At 31.3% G+C, this 18,411-nt stretch overlaps 1 protein-coding gene across 3 annotated transcripts in view; it reads left to right on the top strand.

Moving 5' to 3' along the window:
* LOC126735066 (uncharacterized) overlaps positions 1–18,411 on the top strand; it is a 207,905-nt gene that overhangs the window by 134,820 nt on the left and 54,674 nt on the right. For 2 of the 3 annotated variants that reach the window (XM_050438959.1, XM_050438958.1), the window contains exon 2: positions 1,983–2,091. In XM_050438959.1, the coding sequence (XP_050294916.1) occupies positions 1,983–2,091 (109 nt within the window). Of the gene's footprint in view, positions 1–1,982; positions 2,092–17,664; positions 17,946–18,411 lie in introns of those variants that run through there. The other variant, XR_007660270.1, reaches the window with a different exon arrangement.

Below are 18,411 nucleotides of genomic sequence, written 5' to 3'. Positions count from 1 at the left end.
GTTAGCTTAATGAAATGACCTCATGGCTTTAAACGAAATCCGTTTTTACCCGATCTAATTTGCATGAGGTGATTGTGTTTTTTCAAGAGGTTTATTTGCAAGACTAGATCAAAAGCCAGGCGGACGTAAATGCACTATTTTTCATCATGTTTTTGTTTAGTTCCATTTTTGTTATAGATTGGCTAATATAATGTAATTAGATTTCGGATTTATAAGTATTGTCTTTATTGTAAATAATAACAGTATCATTATATTTTCGTGTATATGTATTTTATCTTGGGATATATGTAGAGAGGTGAGCAGCTGTATTTCGATAGCAATATGTAAACGATTTTGCCAGATTTTGGTTAATGGGTCATATTTCATTCAAAGTTGAAGACTTTAAATACAAGACTTCAGGCTCTTTAGGAAAATACCTTTCAAAATCTAATTTTTCTTAAGTTTAATTTTTAATCTTGCCTGAGGTGGTTTTAAAGAGAAATACTAAAGAGTTTTTAGGGTATCTTGTATTTTCTTTTGTAATAAAAATCCCAAATAAGAGTCATATTACAGGTAAGTTTGAATATTTACATTTATTTAAATTTTAATTTAAAGTTTATAAAAGAATTCAACTTCTTTAACCGAAATTTTATTGAAAAATTATTTTGCTTACCCGGAAAATTCTTTTGTTTACGTATCTCACATCTGGTTTCCTTTTACAGCCTTAAACTACCGTTTAAAAATGGAACTACCCCTTTGCAACGACCACTTAAACCTCTTCGTTTATTTATTAAATTGTTGCTTCGTTAATATAATTTGATAGATTTGAAATAAATAGTGTTTTAAAGATACTTTACTCTTGAATCGCATTTCTTACCCTGCGCAAAATGTGCTCCTTATAGCCATAGAGCCTCCTACTAAAAAACGAAAAAGATCGCTGAACAAACAACCAAGATGTATGAATCTTAATTGGGATACCTTGTATAAATATTTATGTATAAGTTCTGCAAATTCATCAGGCGTTCGTAGGTTGTTCTTATTTTCAATTTAACTCTTTGAATAGTCTTGATAAGCTTCTTTGGAAAACCATTCAGCTGAAAATCTCTAATAATGTTTACTATTTTTACTCTCTGATTTTGATGTACATGATGTTACTTACTTTAGCACAACTTAAAATATTGGTATTTTCAAGGTACAGGTTTTCTAAAAATCATTATTTAAACTTATCGTTCCGTTGTGAGTCTTCACAAGGACATGCTCTGAAAAAAAATTAAAAAATATGACGGTTCACATTCATGCCCACATCTAAAGTTAATTTAAATCCTTACTATTACTTAATACAGTTAGGTTTTAAGTTTAAAACTGATAATACTTGGAAACATTTACCATCCTAAACTCTTGTTAAACCCGTTCTAACACTTAAGGCAATTGACGTCCGACAATTTCCAATAATATTATTAATACGTCCTTTACTGGGTGTATTTTAATTTGCAATATCTGTGGCTCATCCGTCTGATTTATGGCATACTGCAAGAAATTAAATAATTTTTTTATTTTACAAATGAAACTTATTTAATTGCGTTATCGACTTATTTTATTGATGAACAAAAAACAAAAATCATCAGTTTTGTAATTCATAGTTTTAAAGTAGGTTTAATGTCAATATTCAGTACTACGCTTCACCTCTTATAACTTTTATAATTACACTTATCACCGTGAAAATGTGTTCAGCAATTTCGCAGAAAATTTACTAAATTAATTAGACCGCCACATTTAGCGCTCCCACCCTCGTTTACAAAGTTTGTGTCGCGCCAGTTTGCGAACGTTAGTCTAGCCTGCTTGCTGGCTTTTATGCAAAATCCTTCTTTTTTACTTAAAATTTAATAAATGGTTTTTTCCTATAAAAAATGGGTTGCATTATTAATTATTAAATTTAAATATAGTAAGAATTTATATTTTTTAAAAATACTGAAATAACTATATAAAATCTTTTTGTGTTTCAGACGTCTTCTAAAAACCAAGACAATAGTAACGCTACCAGATTACTCTTAGACCTATTGTCTAAGATAGTAGCATTTCCAGATCACTGGCGGCAAATTCATCAAGTATTAAGTAAGTAAAAAACAATATAAAAAACAAAATAATTCAAATATTTTTTTTAAGTATGAGTCAATTTAGAAAACTGAAAGTTTCTTTTTGTTCTTTTTTTTCTACAATAATGTTTTGTTCCCGATGAGATTCTTATTTGTTCTTAAAACCTGACTAAAGAATCTAATATAAGCACAGTCATATTATCTTAGCTATATTTCTAATTAAAATAAAGAAAAACCCAACCCAACCCAAATACAATCAATGAAGAAGAAAAATGCAGACAAGAGACACATTTTTTTTGATAGGAGAATATTGAATTATGGAGCAGGGTAACAAACATTTCTTTGCAAATGGGATTTTTATATTTTTATTTGTAAAAAATCTATAATAATAATATTTATTAAATTACTTTCAAAATACAAAAGTCCGTAAGGGCGTGGAACAATGTCAACAAGAGAATAGATGACCTAATACCAAGATAAATTTGTTTACTTAAAGTTAAATATACTTTAAAGATATAGAACTAGATATTTACATCTAAAAAATTCATAGAAACAATTACATTACTTAATCATGATGAGCGAAAAACAACTCTCACAAGCTATCATAAACTCTTTCACATAATAAAAAGCATTTTTTAATAAGTTATCTTAAATGTTTTTTTCAACATATTTTTTAGAAGGTTTGGTTGATTTTCACTCTTTTTGGTAGGCTATTAAAAATCTTTGTAATACAAAATTCTACATTTTTCTGAAGATACGAAAAATTATGTCATTGATTTACCAGGTTATTCCTCTTTCTTGTATCATAATTATGCGTTGGTCTAGTCACTATTCACTTAAAAGATCCTCATTATTTTTGACAAACAAAACACAGTCTAATATATACATTGAGATTAATGTTAATATTTTTTGTTTTATAAATAAAGGCATACATGAATCTCTTGGTTAAATTTTTTCCCAACATGTGTTTTCCAATCCACTTGTTGATCTACATTAATACCTAAAAACTGAACCTTTTCAATAGATGAAATTGTGTTATTATTATAATTGAAACTGAAATTAACATTCCTTCGATTTTCAAAGAGTACGCACTGAGTTTTGGATACATTTAAAAGCCGGAAGATATGCACCAATAGACTAAGTACCGACTCAACTCTTTCTCTGAGTATCTCCATGTTTGCATGACTAAATATGATAGTGATATCATCTGTGTAAAGTACAGTAGCCTCACCAACAACATCATCCAGCTCATTTGTATAGAGAATATAGAGCAAATGTCCCAGAATTGATCTCCGGGGAATACCCTTTGCTACATTTACATTTTCAGTAAATATTTTTTTACCTTGAGAATCTACTCCCACAACACTCTGCGTTCTACCTTCCAAGTATGATTTTAACGAATTAAGTGCAACGCCCCTTATACCAAGCTTATCCAATTTTTCTATTAGTTTTTCGTGGTCTATATTATCAAAAACTTTAGAAAGGCCTAAGCACAACCTACAGTTTCTTTCTTTTCATTTACTGAATTCCCCGAGCCACACTATTTAAACACAGTACCTGTGCCAAATGATTGGGAAGCGCCGTGTTCAATATATAAATTTTAAAGTTACATTGTGTACTAATAAAAATATTATCTATAAGATAAGAAGAGTGCTTTGACTTTCTTGTAGCTTTAAAAATTGACTGCTCTAAATTAAAAGCATTTGTTAAATCAAAAAACTTCTTAACTGTATTCTGCCGTCATAGTGAAAAAGACCGTATCTCGCAGTTTTGTCAAAATTGAGATTTTTGTATTTTTGAATTCTGCGGTTTGGCATTTATCTATGGATTTAAAAAAAAAATCAAATTTTGAAATTTTAGTACAGAAAAAAATTTATGAAAATAGTCATTTTGCACGTTTTTATATTTAGGATAAGCGTTACTTGCTAAAAAGACCGTAACTAGACATTTCCTAAACATAAACACCGTAACTCTTCAAAATATGTCGATATTACTTGACATTAAGACCGTATCTATAAAAGATACGGTCTTTGTATCTTGTAATGTTCGCACTTGTACGCTCCCGCCAAAAGCGTACTTCCAATACGGTGTTTATATTAAGTAGCGAATTGACTTTTTGGTGGCGCGTGCCGCTTGGTGTCCCGCATGTGCCGTGATTGCGTAATAGTTTTATTCAACCCCGACATCTCTTTGGGTCAACTAACAGGTGTTTTTGTTTTCTTTTCGGCAAATTGATTCGCGGTTTTTTAACATGGGATCAAGGGCAAAAAGGATGGTACTGCAAGTCTTGGAAAATAATCGACCATTAGGACAAGAATCTAGAAATAGTTTAAACGACTCAACTAGTTTAAATGACAGTTTGATAATAACAGAAAACATGATTATTTTGGATGAAAACTTACATCCCTTAAGTACAGACAGTTTTGTAGAGGAAAATGTAAATTTATTGGATATGAACGATATGTGTCAAATTTTGGATATAGCCCAATCAAACAAAAAACAAGGTAAATATTGATTTATTTTAATTTATTTTTTATGTTTACGTTATTTTTTATGTAACTATTTTTAACCCTTTTTGTACATTAATATCCAATGTTTTGTAAAAATATATTTATGTATAATAGGTACATATATTTTATCTTGGAACGAATAAGGACATTAGTGTTTATTATCTTTCCATTAGCAGTATTTATTTGTTCTATAATAAATACATAATACATCTCTTTTAAATAGGTACAATTTATGACTTAAAGTAAAAAAATCTTAAAATGGTTATTATATTTTAGTCAACAATGAATGCAACGAATTTGATTTAAAATATAACGAATAGACAGAAAAATCACAGAGATTAGGGCCAAATATTATGGGTATGGAAGGCGACCCAGAAATTATTCATGGTCCAGATAATAAAAAGCAAACAAAAGGTAAAAACATATATATTTATACATATACATATATGTTTTAGTTGTTATACATAGTTTTATGACAATTAGAAATTATTTTTAATTGACTTTAGACCACTTTTTTTATTTTTTATACTCAGATCTAAGCGATGCGATCTTAGATCTAGGTAAAATTTTATACATCGTATTTTTTTATCTTTTTTTAGATGGCGAGAAACGCGGTGACCTTCAAGAAGAAGAGCTAGAGGGATCTCAGACACTGGGTTCAGATATGATGAATACAGAAGCTGATTCAGAAATTCTTTGTGTCACAGATAAAATGAAAACCAAACAACAGGTAGAAAAAAACATAAATACAGGTATATGTTTTATGAAAATAATTTTAAATTAGAAATCGTTAAAAATTGTGTTTGGCATTTAAAAATATTTTTACCTACATCATAACATTTTTATTGTTTTAGTTGACGATGAGCGCTGTGATCTCCAGGAACGAGAAGAGCTGGAGATGCCAGAAAGACTAGGGTCAGAAATTATGGATGTTGAAGCTGACTCAGAAATTCATCAGAATTCTGATATTGAAAACAACACAACAGGTAAAAAAATACCCTAATGGTCTCTGGTTATCACTTAATTTATACGTTTTTTATTAAAACTACACAAACATTGTATAATTATGTACTTACTTTTTTTTTCTTTTTAGAAAGCGTGTCACTTGCTACTGCCGAAGATTGTATGAAATTGGATACTTCTAATACAAAGAAAGGAGAGGCAAGAAGAAGAAAAAAATATGTAGTGAATAAGGGTAAAAGGAAGACTTTTTCAAGCGCCGAAAAAAAGGAGAAACATGCTGTTAAAAAAAGTTGCGAGTGCAAAAGGAATTGTTTGACTAAAATTGGCGAACCACTTCATTTAAAAATTAATAATAGTTACTGGGCCAAAAATTTTACGGAGCAGAAAGCGTTTTTAAACCATTACATAGAAAAAACAAAAACGAAAAGTAACAGTATTAAAAAACACTTTATAAAAAAGTATTTCTTAAAAGGCGATGATGGTGTGCGTGTAGAAATCTGTGAGATGTTTTTTTTGACAACTATGGGATACGCTGGCAATAATGATACTATTTTGCGAATTATAGGCAGTCCTTTGTCAGATCAACGCGGTTCATATAAACGTATAAAGGCCGATCGTGACATTATCCAAAATCACATTAAAAAATATTCACCATGCGTGTCCCACTACAGAAGGGAACATGCGCCAAATAAACTATATTTGCCTAGTGATATAACAATTACAAGTATGTTTCAAAATTTTAAAATATGTCACGCCAATATGAAAATATCATACGAACTGTATAGAACAGTTGTAAAAGAAAAGAAAATATCATTTACGAAATTGGGACACGAGGAGTGTGAGAAATGCGAATCTTTCTTTCTGCATAATTCTAGCCACAATAAAGAAAACGCATCACAAAATACCGATTGTTCTAATTGTTCTGGATGGCTAGAACACATAAAAAAAGTTGAATTTACTAAAGAGGAATATCGTGCTGATAAAATACAAACTAACAATGAATATAGCATATTCTATTCTACCGAAATGCAAAAAGTCATTATGCTTCCTAGAATAGATATGTTCAAGCAAGTTGTATTTACACCTCGAATAATTGCCTTTAATCAATCCTTTGTTCCTCTTGGCAGTCTAACTCGAGAAAATAAGGCTTTGGCAGTTCTTTGGCATGAAGCCATTGCTGGGAGAAAAAAAGAAGACTTAATTAGCTGCTACAACGTTTTTATTACTAAATATGCAAGAGATAAAGAGAATATTTACATATGGGCAGACAATTGCAGCGGGCAAAATAAAAATTGGTCGCTCTTAAGTTATCTTGTATATATAATTAATACCAATTACACCGCCGCTCAAAAAATAACCATTAAATATTTTGAGCCCGGACATACTTATATGTCAGCAGATAGCTTTCATCATTTGGTGGAAAAATGCCTAAAAGAAAATCCCAAGGTCTACGACTTTCAGGGTTTTTCAAATGTTTTCCAAAATTGCACTAAAAATAATTCCATAAATGTCAAAGAGTTAACCTATTCTGATTTTAAATGCTGGCCATATTTCACTACTATCTATCAGCTCACTAAAGTGAGGAGAGGATACACTCAATTATTTTACAAAAAGTGCTTTAAAGAAACGGATTTCAAAGAACTCCATTTATCCTCAAAAAAGAATTTTTTGGCTCAAGCCCAGGACCCCAAAAGTGACACGGCAAATCGAGGCATTTCGTCTGAGAGAAAAAAGAAGATTCTAAGTAACTTATCCCCTATTATTCCAAGCTAAAATTTGCATTTTTGGAATAATCTGGTTGAAAGCAATGCTGCTGATCTAATTAACAATATTGAAGATGAATAAAATTAATTATTTAGTGGAAACACATATTTTTTTTCTACATAATTTCATATAACCAACCTAAGTCATTTCTTTAACTTCTACTTTGTTTCTACATTTAAACATTAAAACTTTAAAGTTACATAAACTGTCTTTTAGTTTATTATATTTTGTAATAGATCCCAGATTATTATTTTTTTTTGTCTTTTAAAATAATAGATACTAAATTTACGCTATACGGTCTTTATAGCTAGTAAACTACATTTTTAATATGCTGACTCGAACCGTATGTCAACATACGGTTTTTTTGCCTAGTATAAAAACATTTTACACAAGAATAAATTCACGTATCTATCATGTTTTTTGGAATAATTTTAAAAATGTATATCCCATACACAAAATTTTGGTCATTTTGAATAGAATAACTAAAAATACTTATATTTACGGACAACGTAATTGCTATAAAGCTTTTAAAACTACAAAATAACTCGAATTAAAAGCCTAACATTTCAAACGTCATATTCTCGAAAGTAACTTTTTTGGAGATAAGGTGTTTTTACCAAGGACGGCAGTATTATTCTGTTCAAATAAATTTATGTTAAAATCACTGCCAATAATGCATTTATATTTAAAGTAACTTTTCATTATAATGTCCAGAATGTCTTCTAGGATCTTTAGAAATGTGAAAATACATCCACCGCAATAAAAAAAATTAAAGTATTTCTTTTAATTTCCACTGGTATGTTGTCTGGGCCCAGCGCTTCGCCACCTTTTGGCTATCTTGGATCTGAGCTTCTAAAATAGTTACATCTGGCCCTTCTGCATTAAAACATACTCCTTTTTCGGGACATGCATCATCACTAAATAGCTGGACAATATAGCTCTGCCACACCCTTATTTTTTCTTCAATTTCATTCACCAGAATACCTTTTATCTTTTATGTTCACGCCATTTTTTTCCTATATCTATCAGTTGCTTCTTTTATCTTTTTGTGAAAATTAAAAATGTCGTTTACTAAGGTCTTATATTTCTTAGCATTTATCGCTCATCCACTTCTCTTGAGCGTCTTATCTCATTTCGTTTCTAATTATTCTTTAAAAATTTCGATACAATTATTTAGCCACTCTACGTTGCTCTATTAAGTCCAGGATATGCTGTGTCATGCAGGATTTTTTGGTGTTTTTTAAGGGTTCGGTAATCTTAAGAAGTGTATTCTTGAAGGAGGTCTAACCATCTTCTACTTTTTCTCTGTCATCTCGATGTTGTGCTAAGAGTGTCCTGAAGATAAGTTCTCACATCTGTTTCGTTGAGCCTTTCTAGGTTCTATCTAACAATCTATTCTTTGAGTGGTAGTTTTTGTAGTTTAACTTGAAAGCAACATATCAGCAAGTTGTGATCTAAGTAGATATTGGATACAGGATATGTTTTTGCCGAGAAAATGCTGTTTCTGAATCTCAGGCTGATTAGTATGAAATCGACTTGATTTCTTATTACGTTCTCAGGGGTATTTGCAGGAGATTTTCACGTGTACAGGCGCCGGCGCGGTAGTTTAAAAAATGTGTTTGTTATCATCAGCTTCTTTTCCGTGCAAATTTATACCACTTTATATCCTCTTTCGTTTCTATGTTCAAAACCGAAAGATCCAACAATGTTTTCATTAGATCCCCTTATAATCTAAGCACAGAAGTCCGCAAATGTCATAGTAATCTTGTGATGTTTAGTATATCGGTGGAAGCCATCTACCTGACTGTAGAAATCCTCAATCTTATCATTATTCACGTCACTAGTAGGAGCATATTATACCTGTATTATATTTATGTTGAAATATCTTTTTAATTTAATTATGGTAACTCTATCAGAGTGCGGAATGCAATTGATAACATAGGGTCTCAACCTATTGCTGATTATAATGCCCACGCCGTTCCTATGATTCCTATCATCTTTGCCACTGTAATATAAATACCGTGTGGTCACTTATCTTATTCCTGGCCATCGCACTTCACACATTTTATTTCTTTTATAGCATTATGAACATTTCGTCCTTCAAACTTGCTTCTGACATTCCATCTTCAAGGTTGGCCGGGAGATTCTCCGCACCCTTTGACCATTTCAGGTCTGCCCGAGACTAAGGGGTTTCTTTTTGTTTTCATAATTATCACGGGTAATAAAAAGCATTGCAATTACCTTAGTAAAATTTAAAACTGGGTTGTTATCTTACAATACTCAATGCTTAATAAATAATCTTCTGCTTCTCCAAAAAAATATTTGCAACTACAGAATTCATATCATCTGCGTTGATTGATTATAATTGCTTTTGCCTATTATAACTGACTGAACTGACCAATATTAGCAAAATAGAGTATAAACAACAACGACCCCAGTTCGTTGCCCAGAGAAATGTCTTCAGCAGTATCTGCCAAGTCCAACTCATATATGTAATTTCACCAGTCACTGGCAGTACAACTTTCTACTTCCTACAGGACATATAACTTAATTCTTTAGATAATTAAGAGATAGGTTCCAAATCATTATAAAGGATGTTCGATAGGTAGACCGTCAATTTTTTTTGGGATATTTTTAGGGTTATTTGCAAACTTTCCATTCTGATTCTGGGTGCTAAAGTCACGGTTAAAGAAATATAATTTTTTTAATGTTTTTTTTTAATTCCCTAAAAATCATACCTTTACATATACCTAAGTTTTAATAAATGTCTTTAATCAATGCTATTTTATGCTATAATAATTAATAGTATTGATTTCAATTGACGGTGCCAAGGGAACGTATGAGGTTTTTTATTTCACAAAATTAGTAGTTGTTTAAAACTTTACAATTAAATTTAAAAAAATTGTACGGATTAAGAGGGTCATTTGCTTTTAAAAAAATCACTAGTGTATGTTTTACTATTCTTTTTTTTTTCAAGTTATTTTTACAAAGTATACGATTATTAAAAACTATAAAAGAAATTTTACAAATTGATAGCGATAGCAAATCAATTAAATGCCTAAATAATAAAACAATAACATTTTTTGATCCTAGAACTTTAATATAAAAACAAGAAAAACAGTTATATATTACCTAAGTCTAACCCATTCAATTGATTTCTAAAACCACACAGAATGCACCCAAAAATATCGATATTAATACTATTTAAAACTCGCAGAGATTTATCAATAGGGCATGTTGTACATCGTTGGTCTATTGAAATGGAATGTGGAAAAGAGAGTAATTGCGAAGATTACGACGGGTACATTAAAACCAACCTTGGATGAGAGTTTTGGACAATCTATCAAACCATTGTACAATTTAAAAGCAAAACATAAATCATATCGCACAAGTCGTGCCTTTAAGGTATTCAGTTTTAATATATCATATCAGATTTATGGAATTCGATACCGTGGCTACTAATATTACTAATATTTCAGATTGATTCTCACTAGCAAAGTGTACAGTTACTTAAAAGCCTCCCAAGATATTCCCTCAGAATTACAAATCACAAATCCTTAAACTTTTGTACTCTTTATGCTAATACTAGCTGAATGCCCGTGGCGTTGCTCGCGTGAAAATAAAAGAAAAGTCGAAAAAGGCCTCCAATAATAGTAAATGCAACCCACATTACACAAAAATAAAATCCGAAGCTACGGCTCAATGATTGTACATGCAACCCACAATACACAAAAATAAAATCCGAAGCCTCGCCTCATTGATAGTACAAGCAACCCACAATTGCCACGCCGTTTTTCTTAAGGTCAAGGGGCGCGATTAATATAATATAATTATTATAAAACCAAGACACAAATAATCTTAAAAATGATTCGTTAGATGCAGAGCGAGCGGTAAGACTGAGTCGAGTCACCTCTCGGGTATCAGTCTCGCATGGACCCGCCTTGGTGTTATGTCTACCAAAATATAAATAATACAGAGGCACTTTTTCAATCGTATTTATTAATCAGTTTTATGCCGCTATGCGATATTTATCATATCGCTAACACCCCTTATCGGTAGAATTTCAAAAAGTTCGTTCGCATCCTACATTATAAAAAAAACATTGTTGCAGTTAATTTTTTTATCTTAAGTTGATGCCTGCGACTCGTTGGTGCGGGCAGTCTCCGTTCAAACTCCGAAGCCACGCCCCCTTAGTTCTCGAGGTCACGGGTAACAATTTTCCCATTTTTTACCCCTTATCGGTGGAATTTCGAAAAATCCGTTCTTATCCGGTGCCTACATTATAAAAGGAACCCGTTGGCAAAATTTCACGTTTCTAGCTATTGTAGTTTGGGCTCTGCGATGATGAGTCAGTCAGTCAGGACAAACTCTTTTATATATATAGCTTTAGGATAGGCTCAAAAAATGACAACAATTTCTCATCAAACCAGACTTCAAAATCTTTGGTTATAGCAACAGACTGTAATGTATCTTTATTGATTTTATATCCAGTATTATATTTCTTTGTTCCTTTAAAGAAACTTATACAAAAACATTTTCTTACATTTAGCGAAAGATTATTAGATACTGACCAGTATAGCAGTATAGCATCCAAATCACTTTAAAGCTTTATTGAGTCATCCCACCGCTCAATATTCCTATAAAGTTTAGGATCATCTACAAATATACTGCAAGTAGAATATTTCATAAAACTGATCAAATCATTGACAAATAAATTGAACAGAAGGGGAGTACAATGTGATCCCTGCGGAACCCCTAAAGGAACCTCAAACTAAGATGATATAAAATTAATAATATTAACTCTCTGTACTCTTCCTGTAAGAAAACTTCAACAAGCCAAGGAAGAAGTAAGCGATAAAATCCCATAAGCCTCAACCTCTGGGGTATACTAACGGTATACATTAATAAAAAACATTATTTCTTCTTGAACTATTCACTTATTGTGTAGGTTGGAATTATGGTTAGGTAAATTTATGAAATTTTGTAAGATTCTGTTGATTTTATTGAAAATAATTTTATTCTGATACATGATAACTCACACTACGAGAATAACTTAGAAATACTGTTTTGTTAATTAAGTCCAGATTCAAACACAATCGAAAATGTTTGGGACATGCTTAAGCGAAGACTACGAAGTTGCATTCCTGCTTCTTTAACTTTAAATAAATTACAAAACGCTCTTTTAGGGGAATGGGACCTTATTCGTCAAGAAGATATTTGTAACTTGATTACTACGGTAACACTACGTTTTATTTTTTAATAATTTTAGATCTCTTTACCAAACTACCAATTTATGTGTTTTCGTAGTGTTGTAGCAAAACAGTTTATTTTTTTCACATAATTGTGTGTTAAGCTAGGGTGAAAAGAATAGGTTCAAAGATCCATCCTTGTGGAACCCGGTTAAGATTATGCTTTTTTCTAGATTCTTACTCATTGAGATTTACAGACTGTAGCCATCCTGCTAGATAACTTCTCATCAAACGAAAAGCATCAGCGCTGAACCACAAGTATTGCAGAATTGCTAAAAATAATTCATGATTAAGTATTTGACAGTACTTTGGAGTAATACAACAAGACGAGCACAGTAATCTTACCACGATCAGCAGGTTTCAGAATATAGTCTGTATCGACTTTCAGAATATCGATTTTAAGGAGGAAATTAAAACAGCTATGATCTCGGCGGAATCCTGACTCTATAGATAATAATTTATTATGTGTTTTAACATAACTGCGTTTAAAAGGTCAAAATTCCTTTTAGGATTTTTGACAAGTCATTTGCAGCACTTTTTTTTATTTTAATGATAAAAATTTAAGTTATCTGTATCAGGGCTTTTGGAAGTGGTCGCATCAACAAAATGCCTTTCCACGTTAATATTTTCCACAATGTCTAGCGTGGCAGAAACTATATTTTTAGGAAATCATTAATATTTAAAATTACATAATTTATTAAGTAATCCACGACACAGTTATAGCTAGAGTATCAAAATTAGTTTGTTCCAGTTAATTTTAGGAAATAAGGATCCAAAGTTAATATGCTCTATTAGTAAAGTTTTCTATGTGTTATTCATTTTATTCGTTCATAATAAATTAAGTTAATTTTAATGGTCAATAATTAAGTCAAAATAAAAAAAAGAAACTAACCAAGTTACTCATTTAAGTCTTCTTCATTCTGTATAACAATATGAACGTCTCCATCCATCATAATGTTTTAATTATTCTGCTAAACATATTTATAATCAACTTTATTCTTAAGAAGACTATAGCTATCTTTCGTAAGTTCTTTTGAGACGTTACATTATTGATTTAATAAAATGTATTAAATGAGATTCGCTAATTGAAGCTTGGGGTTATTCAATTTTAGCTTCTAGTAGAGCACCAGCATGACAACGCATTTGTGAGAGAAGGGCGACTGTGTGTATTTCAATTATTTTAAATCTAACGATTACCAAATGTTCAAAGTCAAAGTCAAAATATATTTTATTTACTAAGTTTACAAACTTGTACTAAAAGCATCCTATTTTATAATTTACAATAGTAGTTTTTTAGGATTAAGACCTATAAAATAATCATCAAACAAAAAACTTAAAAGAATAAAAACCAAAAAAAAGTCAAGAGCTAACATAAAACAAGAATTATTTAAAACTGATTAACAGATACATAATAATCTTTAGATATTAAAATGAGTCGTTAAAATACTCTAAGCTTTTGCTAAGATTATTTTTTTTTAATCTATCCTAAACTTTTTAAGGTCTATAATAGTCCTAATCAAGAGAAGAACATGATTAAATATTTTACCACTTATAAATATAAGAGAGTTTCTCGTAAGTGAGGATTAAACCAAATTAAAATTTAACATTAAACCAAAGACTTTCCACATCACACTTAAGACCTGGAATGAAAGTCTTATCAACATTGAACAAAAGACGATTACATATGCACCACTCTATAATTTTTTCATAAGGTTCATTACTATAGGAGATCTAACTACTTTTTGGTCATCAGAATTGTAGTGTCATTAGCAAACTGAACCACTAGCCCATGTAGTGGTAGAGAGCTTAGGTCATTAGCATATAATAGAAATAAAATAGGACCTAGCACTGACCCTTGAGGTATACCACACTTAAGATGTGCGATTCATGAAGAAAATCCAGATGTGGATCATACCTTCAATCATACCTTCTGGGTGCAACCAGATGATTGCAACCATTTCAAAGCCATCCCTCTAAATCCCTAAAAATCAAGCTTTGACCGCAGTATTCCATGATCCACACAATCGAAGGCTTTGGACAGATCACAGAACACAACGGCTGCAGACTCCTTGGAGTTCAAGAATCTGAAAATAAATGCATCCTGCGTATCCTTAGATGACTCGAATCCATACTGATTAGGGGATAGGACATTGTATTTGGTTAAGAAAGAGACAATTATTTTTTTGCAACCCAATTGTATATAGCATGCAATACATGTTATGCTCAATAGTCGAATTCGGGTATCGCCCGAAAAAAATACGCAATTCTAGTTTTGAGCAAGAAATATTTCCCAAACCCGAAAAAAATATTTTATACGACTATTGAGCATTACAAAATTTTCCTTTGCACTTTGAGCAATTTTCCACGATGGTGTTAGGCTTTTGACACACAGTACATAACAAAAGTTCGTTTTCGTTTCTCATGTTTTCAATGGCTATATTAACTTTAGAAGTTTTTTCTTGTCCTTTTTTTCTATCTTGAATAAAATCCTGCACTTCACTATCCGCCATATTTTTTAAATCGATAATAGAAAGTTGCACTTCGGTATCATTCATATTATCCTTGTTGACTATAAGAACTTGCACTTTACTATTTACCATATTTTCCCTATGAATCATAGAAACTTGCACGTCATCTTCAACTGTTTCGGTTTCATCTATAGATCCTATAGTATTTTGAAGTTCGTTGCTTTCATTTAACAGTTTTCGAGATCGTCTTCAGTTTCCAAAGAAGCAACTAAATCTTGAGGCAAGTCAGTATCCTTTAAACCATTTCTCTGAGCGAAACCAAACATAGCCTCGTATGGGGATCGCTTAATTGCACTGTGGTAGCTTCTATTTTTTTTGACTGGACGAAACACAGTCCATCGGCGCAGTGTTTTGTATTTTCATCGGACATCCATATAACAACATATAAGAGCATCTCGCACATCTGTTTTACACCGTTCCACAGAACCTTGACTCTGTGAGTGGCGCGGTTTCCGATGAACGATTTTCAAATGTGGCCACTAACATTTTAAATTATTAATGACCTGATTGGAAAATTCACGGCCATTATCAGAATGGAGTATTGAGAGAGCTCCAAATAAACAAAAAATTTCTATTAGGTTTCTGGCAGTTTCTACAGCAAGTTTACTTCATTGGGCATAGAACATAAAACTTAGTCAAATGGTCTTGATAGTTCAAGATGAATTTGTAGTCTCCATCTGGGTCGGTCTGCATATCAATAAGATCAACTTGGCACCGAGAATTCATCAGTTTACTTAAAATAGGCTTAACAATGATTCCTTTTCTAGGTGCCGTTTTTTTCAGTTGACATATTTCACACAGTTTTAGGTATATGTTAATAGTTTCTCTAGTAATGTTTGCGTATTTTTTCTTTAACTCTTCTTCCAATGCTGAAACAAAGTGCATGCGTTATAAAAAAATTCTAGATTGAGATCTAACGTGCCGGTACCGGTGTCCGAATAAATCCCGGTAATAAGACGTTATAGGCAATCAATAACCTAAATATTAGTTTATTGGTTGCCAATAATTTTAACTAACCTTATAAGTTATTGTTAATTCTTGTCGTTATCCTATAATTTCCTACCATTTGTTTGGATACCGGTAGCGGGAGGCATATTTACTAAATTATTTTAATATTGTACAACTCAAGTACCGCCCGGACGCATCATAGCGTGCCGTCCCATTGGCTAGACAAGCCGTTAAAAACAGCTACATATTTCAGGATTCTATTGGGTTATTTAGTTTACAAATTAGTTTGTGTTAGTCCAGGTTGGTTTTGATTAGCTTAAGTTAGTTTTTTTTGATTATTCGACACGCTAAATCAAAATAAACCAGATCAAACCAACTTAAGGTAATCAAACCAACCTGAACTAACCCAAACCAATTTGTAAACTAAACCAGCCAATAGGATCTTGTAATATCTAGCTGTTTTTAACGGCTTCTCTAGCCAATGGGGCGGTACTTGCATTGTACAATATTAACATTAGATTTAGTAAATAATTAGTGTTGTTCCGAGACATACCTTTATGCCGTTTATGACCCGTAGAAATATGTGCCTGGTGAACGATAGGAAACACTTCATCCGTGGAAACAAAATATAGTATAGCATCAGAATCTTCTTTGCGTTTTTTAATTAACTTTTCCATGCCACTTATACTTATTATATCAAAACGCTTTATTCTTCTGTACTGTTTAGCAGATAGGGGTTTGGATTGGGCTTTGCACAAACTTGCCTCCTTTACATCATTAAGTATAGTGAGGTAATGATCTTTCCCCATAAGAATATGTTTTTGAGTACCTGAAGCCTCCAATAACCGAACTAATGTGACTCGAATTCAGCTTGCATTTTTATAGAGGTAAATGGTTAAATATCGTACTTAAAATAATTATGATATTTATAATTTCACGAGCACAAACGAAATAAATTCAAAACAACAACACAAACATAACCCTACTTTTTAGCTGGTTTTGGGAGGCTGCAAAATTAGCAAAACTAGTGCTGATAACACAGAAATATACAGAACTAGTTCTGTTCATTTCATATTGCGCAAAACTAGTTTTGTTTATTTTAAAATACTCAATAGTCATATAAAATTGCGTATATTTTTCAGGCAATGCCCGAATTCGACTATTGAGCATAACATATACAGCAATAAATTGTTTATACAATGTTAAGTGCTTCGTTCTCAGAGCCAGTGAGTGTATATTCATAATGTATTCATAACTCTACCAAAGGAGTTAATAAAATTTCTCATTTATTTCTTTTCTTAATCCATTTTACTTTTATCTCATTAGAAAACAGAATAGAAATGTGGATAGGTAAAAAAACTGTGCACTATTATTCATTTCATTAACATTTCAAGGCAAAGAGCTTAATTTTTAATTTCTATGATCAGGTAGAAACATGATATTTTTATATGTATAAAGTAGACAAATGCAAAAGCACTTAAAAAATATAACATATATTAGCCAATTACACCATTAATATAAATGATTAAATTAATGACAAGACCCAAGGTGCCTCTTAACCTTTTCATTGACTTCAATTAATTCAGCCAGCTCAATTCGCAATTACCTTTGGTTAAACATACAGATAGCTTCTCACATATTCAATTACAATTTTCGTAAAATGGATTCTATCGCCTTGCTAGATAGATGCCCTGAAGACGATGAAGTCAATTATAGTGAAAATAGGATAAGAAAATTAAGTGCTAGTAGCGATAGTGTTGTGGTTAAAGAATGTTACCCTTGTTTGGCACATTTTCAATATATTTTAAGTGTTTTGGGTATATTTACTGTAGTGGTGATTATGATGGTGTTTTTATTTAAGATGTTTACTCCATCAGTTACTGATTAACAGAACCTATTGGCATTAATAAGGTAAAGGTACACTTTTTTCTACTTATTTAAATAGAACAAAATTTAATAAACTATAAACAATATTTTTAATTAATTTTATACAGAATTAAAACCATAAAAAATTAAGTAAAATAACAAATATTTGAACAGGTATTATATCGTACCGCCAAAGTCGCATAAGAAAATAATTTCGGCTAAAATTAAATTTTAATATTGGAGAAATTTTAATTTATATATATTTGAGAAAAAATCGAAAAAAATAACCCAATTAAAGTTGCCTTTAAAAGCTTAACGCGAAATCATGTCTTTTGTATTTACTAATTTCTCGGCCTTTAAATGCCTTTTGTTAATTACCGAGCGTCGCCTCTTAAAATTGCTCTCGTAAAGTATTGTCGTAAAAAAATAAATCATTAACGTGATGTAATAAAAGTTTGCTCCGTATTATTTTTACGTTCATAGAATGGCCACTTGATAACGCAACTTTTAT

Source organism: Anthonomus grandis, chromosome 4, assembly GCF_022605725.1.
Source record: "Anthonomus grandis grandis chromosome 4, icAntGran1.3, whole genome shotgun sequence".
In the NCBI taxonomy this organism is placed as follows: domain Eukaryota; kingdom Metazoa; phylum Arthropoda; class Insecta; order Coleoptera; family Curculionidae; genus Anthonomus; species Anthonomus grandis.
This window is presented reverse-complemented; position numbering and strand designations above follow the sequence as displayed.